The following is a 12,515-nucleotide window of genomic DNA, read 5'->3' on the forward strand; positions in this document are numbered from 1 at the left end:
AGAAGGCTTCCACCCTTTTACTGGCTTCCTATAGGTTAATCCAGACGGATGGCTCATCTGCAGAGAAACTACATGGCCAATCTTATTGGTCCCAACTTTCTATCATTCACAGCCCCCTATACTCGACAGTCTAGCTACCACGGTTTTTAACTTAAAGGTCCAGTGTGGGCCATAATTTTTACTTAGGGATGCCAACATCGGTTTCCAGCAGTAATATGCAAATTTTTAGGCAGGGCCATGGCAGAGGTTACACTTCAGGGTGGTACACTGCTCTGCAAACATGTCCACCAACTGTGAACTCCCTATGGTCCTTCTTCTTACACTGAGAAACTACCTCTTTCTTTTGTTCCAGCCATCTCCACCACAGAGACTGCAAAGCTATTTCAGTTACCAGTGGCCAGTTCACTGGAAGGCCCTTCAACAGTTCCAAACACCACACCAGGACTTTTGCCAATGGATGGGGCATCTCCTCCCCTCCCCCCTCCCACCCCCACCCCATAAGACCCTGGCCACCAGTACGGATTCTGCCTCTCCAGGGATGTTTAGATGCATTTTGCCAACTCTGCCCAGCTGCAGGAGTGCAGAGGGGAGGGGGGGAGGGATGCTCTACCCAGGTTTTATTCATGCAGTGTCAGCAATCAACATCACATCAATGTTTTGAAGATGCATAACATATATGGGACAGTTTTCCGGACAGACAGTCATACACCAACTGTCCACCAGGAGATGATCCAGGCACTGCTACAGGCCATGGGCTGCATGGACCAGTTCTATTCGGCAAGAAATAGTATCAAAAATGGCCCTAGGTGTATCCTAGCACCAAGTGGTATTTAGTGCAATGCTCGAGCTAGACCAGACCAGTTCACTCTGAGTCAATTTCCTGGGCCAGGCACTGATCCATGAGGATTCCATCAATCAGGATTCTCACTCAAGAGCCACCTCCATGATGTTGCTGTCATTAACATCTGATTTTGTGATCCTGGGAGCTGCCTGCTGTAGACTCAGTGTTTCAGGCCGCCTGACTGAGAAACACAGGGGCTCTGTCCTTGTGGGAGACTTGTGGACTTATGTAGACCATCTGCCTAGTAAGCAGGAAATCTGACTTCAAATCCCAGTATGGCACAAATTTTCAACTTTCCACATTGATTTCTATCAATGCCCACTCACAGCCAATGTCTGTAATTCCTTTGTGTCTTATAAATTTATCCCTGTTTAACTTTCATACTTTTGACTTTTATAAGGTGAGCATTTAATGAACATATACTCAGTGAATATCTAACCAGCCTTCAGTCACCAGGAGTATTAGTATTCTATATAGAGAAGAGACTTAACGTTTTGTTTCAGTCCATGTCAGAGAAGACGAGCTATTAGTCATTGATAAATGAACTTGTTCAATCATTGCTACCTGGATATTTTTTGGTGCCAAAGTTAGTGGACATATCAAATGCCATTCTCATTTAACAGGTATAGTAAGCTTTTGCAAGTTGCTAAGCAGTATGTCCATCCGTGCCAAAGAACCTTACAAATCTTTCTAATGGTCCTGATGGCAGGAAACAGCTCAATATCAGTGGTAGTTTGTGTACATGCAATATATCTGGACATGAATCTGACATGTATTTGACAAATATGACATATGTTCCTTTGCATGAATATTTATATATTGACCAAACAAATGTAAAATTTGGTTATTAATTCTAATAAATCTATATAACTTCCATCGTGAGGTGAGCCAATAATTTCATTAGTACCCCAAAATGCAAGACCTCATTCTGGGGGAAAAAAAGTAATAACCAAAATAATTTCTTCTAGGAGTGTCTGCCACTTTGACTCCAGTTGAAAACTGACATACACACCCTTGTTTTTGTGAACTGAAGAGTAAATTATTGCCTGTCCATGTGATGTGCCTTCTTTATGCCTTTGAAACAAAATATTTGTGTTCCTCCTGTCATCTAATCCATCTTTTTGAAACAATGATGAACCTTCTGACTTCGTAATTTTGCAGACTAAACAGAAAATTTGCCTTTAGGTTCTGAACAACACAACCAGTCATGTGAGTTGTATTCGTTAGTTTAAGTATGTATGTGAGAAATGATTTTTGACAGAATTGTGGTTTATTTTGTTGGTTGTAGATTCCTTTGAAGACAAATAATTACTATTCATAATTTGCTCTTCACTATTTCCATTCACAATCCAATAATCTCAAGCGAAGTTGCTCAGCCATTCAGCAATATCGTTGGAATATAATTTACTTTTGTTTCATTTTTGGCTTATAGAATATGTAATAGCATCACTTTCCACCTTTCTTTGACATGAAGAAGATGTATCAGGGCAAGATGGCTTGCTGTGCTTTTAACTTCTCTTCAGTTGAACAATGACATGGCTGAAATGGGAGGACTTGCCATCTGTTCCACTACAGTATGACTTGCAGAAATTGTGGCTACATCAGAAAGAGTTGTATCCTAATAAATATTTTATAGTTCATCTACTGCCATCATCTGTACAATGAGGCACATATTCTATATTTTCTGCTTCAGTTTCCTTAGAGTCAGCAACATTTTTCTGAACATTAAAAAAACTCAGACAGCTTACTTCTTTTTGAGCTAACAGCTATTTTTCCATCTTTTGCTTTATGTTTTGCACTTCCACCTGAGTAATATCAGTCTGTATCTACAGGCCTGCCATGCATGTTGGCTATCTCAGTATGCATAGAATTGAAAACAAATCACAAGTAAAATGAAATTCTACTATTTAATTGGATGGTGTTACACATCCATAATATAATTTACACTAATTTTGTACTGAAGCCAGTTCCAGTAGCTGTGTCAGGTGTAAGAGCAAATAAGTTCTCACAGGAGAGGATGAAACAGATTTTCTGAAATCACCTACACAGTGATGTAAAGTTGGATCTCAGGTTTCACAGTCTTTAGCCATTAACCTTGGTAAGCCCTCTTTTGTGAAACATTTACAAAAAATAGTTTCTTGTGGCACAGTATATCCTCAAAAATATCATTAATTGGATAGGTGCTGCTGTAGTGTCATTGTACAAAGGACAAGAGGACTAAGACTGGACCTAGTCCAACAGGGAGACTGTGAAAGCACATGGACACCTGGACTCATTAATTTTCAACTGACAATATACTGTGACAAAACTATATCTGAAAATTACATTTGTTGAACATCCTTGATAAGAAAGCAGGTATGTCCACTCACAAACAGGTACAAATATCAACTACACTCTCAACAAAAGGTCAAAGCACTCCATGTTATGAGAACAAGTGTCCTTTTTTTTTCATCAAGAAGGACACCTTTCAGAAATTATGTTGTTTACTGAGTTCCTTATATGTTTGAATATAAAAGTTAACTCACTTTTTGGAATGTTCTAGCACAGCAATTTCTGTGTTGACATGCACCCAAAAACATGTAAAGTACATAAGACATGATAACATCTGTTTATATTTTACAGATTACTCACAATCATCATTTTCATCATTTGAAGCTGGTGTGCGCAGCAAAAACAAAACACTCAACTGCTAATTGTGGGTGGACTGTACAAGATAAACATGTGCTATCATGTTGTTTTATGTTTATATTTTTGAGATCTACAGTTTAGTATTACATCATTTTGATGGGACTGTTAGGATTTAGCCTGCATATTGTAAAATAGTGCACAGGGTACAAAATTTTCTCCAAACTCATTCATTTACGTCAACACAGCTTATTAACTGTGTTTCCTACAGTATTAAATTCTATACTAAACTGTAGGTACCAAAAAGGTCAACACAACAGTCTGTGACAGCATAGATTTGTGTTGAACATTTCATGCACAGTCACCATTTTTCTGTTTGGTAGTTGTTTGATACACCTCACATGTAACATGTGTCACAACAAGTCATGGCCTTGAAATTTTACGCATACCTCAAGTAGTTACACTTCAAAAGGTGACCAAAGCTCTAGGATTGTGAACTGTAGCTTGTGTATTCAGTTACAGTGGCACGCTAATTTTCTTAAGATATTAATCAAAATGACTGTGTTCTTTATTTTTATCTGTATAATTACGTTTTAAGTATAATTATTTTTCTTATTTCATTTTGAATCCTTGCCTACATCATTTTCATCAGTGTATGGGGCATTTTAGTTTGCTCTAACTTTTTCCTCCTTTTATTCTTTTTTTTTTTCATTTGACATCTTTGCTTACCGGTATGTCATTATAATTATAGTATTTTTATTAATCTGTTGTAATAGTTAAATATTACAAGTCTATCAATGAAATATAGGAGACAAAACATTTCATTTACAATCTGTCAAAATTTTAGTAAGCCTTGCCCAGAGGGAAATGTGGGGATAGGAGAAAGAGTACATAAACTTCTGTGGTGTCAAAGGTGCTCCAGGGATTGAATGGTAACTGGGAAGGGGGAGGGGGAGAGTGGAAGGGAATCAAATGAGCTATTGCTGGAACTGTGTGTTTCATGAAAATTATGTGCTATGGCAGAAGTGTCACACAAATGCTACAAAGTTTTTGGAAAGTACTTATCTCCAGTAATTAATATGAAATTAAAGCAAATTAAGCAAAGAGTGGCAGCAGTGCAATGTGACATGGTGTCCATTGAATTCTTCTGACATCTACCAAATGGAACTAGGGTGGCTAGGCTCACTAAATGTTTTACAGACACTATATTTGCCACGCAATGGTCCCAAAACAGTAGATGATGAAACTGATTTTCCAAAATCGCCTACACAATGATGTAAGGTTGGGTCTTAGGTTTCACAGTCTTTAGCCATTAACCTCGGTAGGATGTTTTGTGGCTTATTTGTTTAGCCAGAATGAGATATTAAAGAAAGCATCTAAAACTTTCCAAGAAAAACTACTATTAAAGTTTTCTGAAATTAATGGCAGCAAGTAATCCGCAATATAACTACTTTTCCCATCTTTTACCTTATGCTAAGCACAAAGAGATAAAATTAGAGACATGAATGCACATATTAAAACCAATAGATGGATGTAACATTTTCTCTCCATGAATGGAATGCAAAAAGAGCCTACAAGATAAGTGTATGTATTATCATCTGTAGTATATAGGATAGAAAGCTGAAGGGCAGCCTAAGGTTAGGACTCTAAAAAATTTTTCTTCTAGTCTTTGATCAGAATTTCACATTACTTAACAGTAAAAGTTTTGAATGGAAAGTGGGAATAGCCTATTAAAAAATCAGTCCAGACTCACTAAAGAGGACAGTGAAACAAACAGGAAAATACAGTTTATGAACAATAGGGCATGTGCTTGTAAACAAAAGAGTTACTTATATGTTTTGCAGTGCTTGGAATGAGATACAAATAAAAGTTTAACTTTTCTAGTTTTCAGATTCATTAATCAGATAATATAGTAAATAAAATGTAAGTCCATTAATGGTAATGTGATTTTAGGCATTAAAATTGTCAAAAAAAGTGTAAACGTTCTGTAAAAACAATGTTCAAATCCACATGCAACTGACAATATTAATACTGCTATCATTAGTGCTTTAAGGGGGATGCAACGGATTTTGGCCCTAAAAATTGGTTTTTAAAATGTTATTGTCTTGATCTACACAGTTTAAGCCATGTTGTGTGTGAATTTTATTGTGATAGCAGCTTTAGAAATGCCTTTAAATTGTTAAACAGATTAACTTTGCGCTGGCGGCCAGTTCCACCTTTTCTGACATCCGGGAAACTGTTTGCTTCAGTGGAATTATTGTCAGTGTGAATGCTATTTTCTTTCGATATCTTTGGCTGACATCTATATCTCTGGCTGACATCTGTATCTTTGCCTGAAAACTTTCTTGCATGTGGTTTATTTACCTATTGACAATACTAACACATATTATTAGGTGTAAGGTTGAATTCGCAAACCTTTACATGGAAGTTAAGATTTATCCATAATGGGTGGTGGAAAAACTGTGTTTAGGAAATGGAGGTTTCATGGAAATCAGTTTACCAACAAAAAAGAGGAAGCAGCTCGAAATGAAGAACATAAGCTCTCAGCTTCAGCATTGAAACTTGAGACAGAAGATTGTACAGGTGCATGAACGATGTTGATATGGATTCCACTGGATTCAGACTTATTGATTTAGAGCTTCTCTGCCAGGCTATAAAATTTTCATGTTCATGTGTTAGCTGCAAAAATACAGAATGCATTATTGTTGTTGAAGAAGGAAGAGTGGGAATAGCTTGTGATTTTAAATTAATTTGTAATTCGTGTGACTAAGAATTTTCATTTTCTACCTCCAAAAAAACTGACACTGGTAACTACGAAAACAATTTTAGGTTAGCATATGCTCTGAGATGCCTTGGTTTTCTCAACATGCCTCCACCTTGTGCAAGGTTTGAAAAAATAAAGAAATGTCTGATACTGTATGCGATACTGCCAAAGTTTCTATGAAGAAAGCAGTGGAGGAATTAGTTGAAATAAACCAAAAAGAAATAGACCCTGGGGTAGATATTCATGACAATGAATCTCTTACAAATGTTACTGACCTGTGTGCATCTGTAGATGGGACTTGGATGACAAGGGGTCACACATCTGTATGGAGTTGCATCTGTTATTGGTATTGACTCGCGTAAAGTTTTAGATGTAGAAATTATGTCTAAATACTGAAACCAGTATGTAACAAGGAAAATGTCCAAGAATGAAGACAGTGAGAAACTGTGGCAAGAAAAGCATGCAGTAGCATCCTCTAATAATTATAGTGGCTCAAGTGGTGGCATAGAGGCTTCTGCAGTTGTGAGGATATTCTCCAGATCTGAGGACCAGTCTGTGTTAGATATTCTAAATACCTTGGTGATGGGGACTCCTCTTCGTTCAAAGCTGTAACACATAAAAATCCATACAATATAACAATAGAAAAGTTGGAATGTGTTGGCTACATCCAAAAGAGGCTTGGCGGAAGGCTTCGTTACTTGCTGAAAGAGAAGAAAGGTGAAGTACTTGATGATGGAAAACCCACTAGGAGAAAACGAAGGCTTACTCTGAAAGAAATTGATTCTCTTCAGTTATTTTATGGGAGAGGTATTAAGGAAAATACACATAATTTAGAGGCAATGAGGTGTTCTGTGTGGGCGATTTTTTTTTTCAACAAACTATCCACTGACCAAGGCCAACGGCCTTGCCACAGTGGTAACACTGCTTCCCGTCAGATCACCAAAGTTAAGCACTGTGAGGCTGGGCTAGCACTTGGATGGGTGCCTATCCAGTCTGCTGAGCACTATCGGGAAGGGCAAGCGGGGTGCACTCAGCCCTTGTGAGGCCAACTGAGGAGCTACTTGATTTTGAAGTAGTGGCTCCGGTCTCGTAACCTGACAGACAGCCGGGAGAACGGTGTGCTGATGTCATGCCCCTCCATATCCGCATCCAGTGACGCCCGAGGGCTGAGGATGACATGGCAGCCAGTCAGTACCATTGGGCCTTCCAAGGTTTTTTGTTTTAATTCATTGATGAAGCACCAATGCACAGTCTGTGTCAGAAAGATGATTGGTGTAAATTCAATAACAGAAACGAGATGTATTCACATAAACACTCATTACCAGAACCTGTTATGAATGCAATTAAGCCCACATTCAGGTTTCTTACAAACCCTGATTTACTGAGGAAGTGTCTTCATGGAAAGAGACAAAATGCAAATGAAAGCCTCAGTAACTTAATTTGCATTAGATGCTCAAAAAGGACATAGACATTCTGTGGACTTGAAGTACTCAAAATAGGTGCCTATGATGCAGTTTTATGTTACAATAATAGAAATAAAGGGAGAATTGAATTGCTGAAGAGAGTTGGTATAGATCCTGGAGTGTCTACAACAAAAGCATTTTACACCATCGTCGAGAGCAGGGTCAAGAAAACTAACAGATCAGTGTCTTACCTGCAAATACAACCCATGCAGATTCGAAGAGGAGAGTTGAGAAACCTGGAGGATGAGGAGTATCAGTATGGAGGATTTTAAAATTGAGGTAAGCTTATTACATGTACAAGAATGAGAAGAAAATCTTTGAACCTTATTTTCTGTTTTACGTTTTTCACTTTATTAGAAGCCTTTTCTCAAAAAGTGTATGCACTAATGCTATGAAATTTTTAGGAACTGTTCTAAATATGTTGCTGTCTCCCTGTAACTAAAAAATGCGAGATCCTGCAATTATATTCTGATTTTTAGATGATTGCATGTAGAAAAAAAGTTAATTTTGGATGTGCAAAATTAAAAACTCTGTTAATTTTATACCATAAATCAGTAACTGTGTATCAGTGGTCTTATAACCTTCTCAGGACACTACAATAAAATTTTCAGATTAATTGGATGATTAGAATTCGAGTTATGGCTCTTTATAGAAAAAGACAATAAAAAAATTAAAAACTCAGATTTCAGGCAAAATATTAATCCTGTATATTTTATTATATTTTCCCATTAAAACAGCTCTTTTGCAAAATTTTAGATTTGCACATTAATAAATATGGCTGTAATGATTTTTTAAGTAAATGCTTACATTTTCTGTTACAACCCCCTTAAACTTGTAGCCAGCACCCCTGAATGCACAATAAACAATTATCATTTGAATTAATGTCTGACTGGCTGGGTTGCTGCAGTACCTTTACTCAGAGAGAGAGAGAGCAAATTAATTGAGTGACCATATGAACTAACCCACAAGCAACCATCAAACTGAAATGTGTAATTTTTGTCGTGTTACAGAAAAGACAAATCAGTATTTTTTTTAAATATGAGACTTACCCAGCAAAGTAATGATACTACACTGAGCAAAGTGCTACACCACATCTAAGTTGTAAGGAGCTCTTCATTGTTTTATACTGAATCTTCCACACAATGTATTTGGAACAAGCAAGTCTTTTTCACATCAGACATGAATGGAACTGGACTGCCATGCTACTGACAGAGTATGGAAACTACACAGAACCTTTACACTTTAGCTGATACAGATTTGAACTGTCAGCTCCTATTATGAGACCACAATGTAGTTTCCTTAGTAAGTCTTTGTTTAAGGTGAGAAAGGTATGAAGGAATTTCTGTATCTCCACAATCATTATCATCATCTGCAAACTTGTTCTTTGGTTAATGAGTGAAAGTATTGTCCAAATTTTTAAATACTTGACACAGTTTGCGAAAAGCTCTCTTTTTTTCACAAACACATATTTTTTTTTAATTTTATTTATTCCTGTATAAAGAGGTTAAGAACATTAGGAAAGGACAATATCAATAAAAACACAAAAGTGCTTGAAAAATTCTTTTCATTATAGTGACCAAACACTGAGCATATCCATACAATAAAACAATTATAATGTGATGATTTATATAAGGGAGACCAACATTGTTCAAAGGATTTATAAAAGCTCATACAGGACATTCATGACAGCCAACAACTGAGATTCAAGGAAAATATTTGTATCAACATTACAGTTCCTTTCCATGCATTTTCAGCACCGAACAAAGTGGCCTCCCTCAGCAGTTTTTGCCACACTATAGGTCCATCACATTCAAGAAAATGCAGTCTTAGAAATATTTATTTCGTTTTGTGTGGCTTCACAGAAACTCCTGAGTTTTTGACACATTCTTACAATCAAATCATTTTATACAAAGCATAAATTGAGAGTTATACCAGTCAACCGACGTGATACCCATAACACACATCACAGGAAATCACACAGAGATCGATTGCTTGGTCCTCATAATAATCGTTGCTGATTACTTTCATGCCACACCGACACACACAGATCAGCCACAAAAACTGGCAGATGAAAGGAAGGGAGGGGAGGCTCTTGTGACAATATCGCACCTTGAGTCTGAAAGTTATCACTGATGTAGTGTGCTGTACATACACAAATCTTGCATACAAAAAAAAGAAAAAAAAAAGATAACTGATGTGTCACACCAACATCTAAACAGACACACAGCTACACTAGATGGCAAGTATGAACAACAGGTTGGATGAGAGGTACAATCAGGAAAACTTTACAAAACTTCACAAGTGAAGCATCTCTTGTGCTGGTTTGGCGTGAAAACTCTGTGCAAGAAGGAAACATGGAAGACCTTCAAATCATTTGAATACATCGTCAAATAGGAAAACAATTATATTGGTGTAAAACTGCTGCACAGAAGAAAACCAAGCAACCAGAAAATTGTGTGCCTAAATTGAGAATGAGATGGAGAATAAACTGTATCTCTCTTAATATTTTATGTGATACAGTAAACACAGCTGATTGACAGTTTCATTTTATTAAACACTGAATTGCACTCTCAGTTTTTTTTGTTCTTTTTTTAGTTTTCTTTTTTTAATTTATCATCTCCCTCTTCCACATTGCCCAACAGTATGATAAGTACTGCATATTAACTGCAGTTTACAGAGTGTGCTTTCCATTTTTATACAGTCTGTTTCTACTGGAGGCACTTCAGGGAAAAGTTCTAATTTGCATCTCCTCGTAGGCACATCCCACCGCAGAAACTCAGCGAGACTGTCTGTACACTACAATTCTCGTACTGACTGGACACTGAGCAAAGAGAGTGATAAGAGGAATCTTTGCACTTATGATCCAGTCAATTTAATTACTTCACTTTGGATGGATCTTTCCTGGGACGTGAGTGGTTGTTCAGTCGAGCATTGTCTCTTCCCACAAAAATGGACCAGTTCACACTCGCACATTGTCACTCACAGACAGGTTAACACCGGACCTCAAAAGCAGAGTTCGAGTCTGGCCCGGCTGCCTGCCATCACGGATTCGATTCAGCTGCCATTATGTTGTGCACTTGCTCTAACTTATATGCCAGTCTTTGTTTCTGAGAAAATTCATCTTCCTCCAGTGTTACAGTCAATTGTTCATTGTACTTCATTGCATATGTGTAGAGCTCATGTAGTGCACAATTTGTATTGAACTCTGATGTGTGGAGCTGAAAAGAGACAGAAGAAATATCAACATGATAGAAAAACAAACATTTAGATAATGTTATAGTCATTTCAGAAGGCTTTCACTTCTTTTAAATACTTAAGAGTCGGTTGTAGTTAATAAGAAACCCTTTGCAATCCACAAGCATGAATATAAATAATGGAACACTAAAATATATTGTGGCATGAAAGAGTCAATGTGTTTGGCATCATCAAATACGTATGTTAAAACAAATGAACTGTTAAGCAATGTGTTAAATGTGAAAGATTAGCACTTTATGTGAGGGAGAAGGGAATGTTACTGATGTGTTACTTGACTGTAGCATGTTAATTACAAAAATTATGTTTATTTAGCAGTATATGGCAATTTGTACACACAATACTGATTAAATTAAATGAACAGATAGTCCTGAAATATAAATAAAATCATTCCATTAATTGTTAGAGAACTAGTACAAAATTTATGAACTCTCTTGAAAAAATTGTACTTGCTTTCATACTAAAAGATGTTTGGCTTCTTGCTATAAACTTATCATATATTACAAATGAGACAAAGTTGTAGCTGCTGTTCTCAACTACTGGATAATTTTAACTTGTTTTCTCAACATAGATCAGAGTTGCCAAGCTATCACTTCTGTAAAGTACTGCATTGGTACAGTGCACAATTATGATACATGGGCATCTCCCCTTTTGGCACATCTTTTCATTGGTTATTGTGAACATCTGATTCAGAATACGAGACAGATTTACTCATTTATCCTATGAATAACTGCTTTATGAAACATAAAATTCCTTATACATTTGTTTTCCATACATTAAAAATTTTCATGTATAATTACAGTATGTTGCAGTCTTTCATACTACCACTACTCTATCCAACCCTAGTTTCACTCACGCCATGAAGGAGTTTCCTCACAGTTTTTCAAATTTTAATACTGCCTCCTTCACAGAGTTTGGTCTTCTTGAGCAGGAAATGCACCCTTTCAACATTTACATTTACACCTTTGACAAATTTTATCACTAGGGCTCCAAGAATAGCGCAGAAGAACACTTTAAAACCAAACAAAGGTTAGTCTCTCGTCCAGTCTGATTGTAGTTGGTAAAAATGAGTTTTTTCAGTGATTAAATTTACTGAAATCATCCTGCAGGAATGATTTATTGTTATCAGTCAAACTCTTACCTACCAATGTACAGAGCTACTATAAATTATTTACTAATTTTCAAAGTTCTATATTTTCCAAAATATTACACATACAAATATGATCGATGCATGAACAGAACTGTAAACTCACTGAGTTTGTACTGTGTCCACCAGCTGGCATTATGAGTGTGTCTATAGTCTCGTTAAAATTACTTGATAGTCGACATCTGTCACTTGCAGCTGCAGTGTTGCCGCACAGCTGCCAGCTACTGCTCAGTTATAGGTGACACACAAACACAGCGGGTCACTTCACAAAACATGTCAACATGTTGGAAGTGGCTGCTGTGAGGTATGTCAAAAACATGAGATGCTCTGCAACAGCTGATTCTATGTGACCACTGACTAAACTTTGGAAGATGTATAGCCCAGGATTTAAACTCATTCCTAAGCTAACCACAACCTTGTGAT

At 36.9% G+C, this 12,515-nt stretch overlaps 1 protein-coding gene across 2 annotated transcripts in view; it reads right to left on the reverse strand.

Moving 5' to 3' along the window:
- Window positions 1-9,240: 9,240 nt before the first annotated feature.
- The window catches only part of LOC126183438 (plexin-A4), a 963,020-nt gene continuing 959,745 nt past the window's right edge, over window positions 9,241-12,515 (reverse strand). For both annotated transcript variants that reach the window (XM_049925426.1, XM_049925425.1), the window contains one exon: window positions 9,241-10,911. In XM_049925426.1, the coding sequence (XP_049781383.1) occupies window positions 10,735-10,911 (177 nt within the window). In that variant the 3' untranslated portion in view covers window positions 9,241-10,734. The remainder of the gene's footprint in view (window positions 10,912-12,515) is intronic.

This window comes from Schistocerca cancellata, chromosome 4 (genome assembly GCF_023864275.1).
Source record: "Schistocerca cancellata isolate TAMUIC-IGC-003103 chromosome 4, iqSchCanc2.1, whole genome shotgun sequence".
Lineage (NCBI taxonomy): Eukaryota > Metazoa > Arthropoda > Insecta > Orthoptera > Acrididae > Schistocerca > Schistocerca cancellata.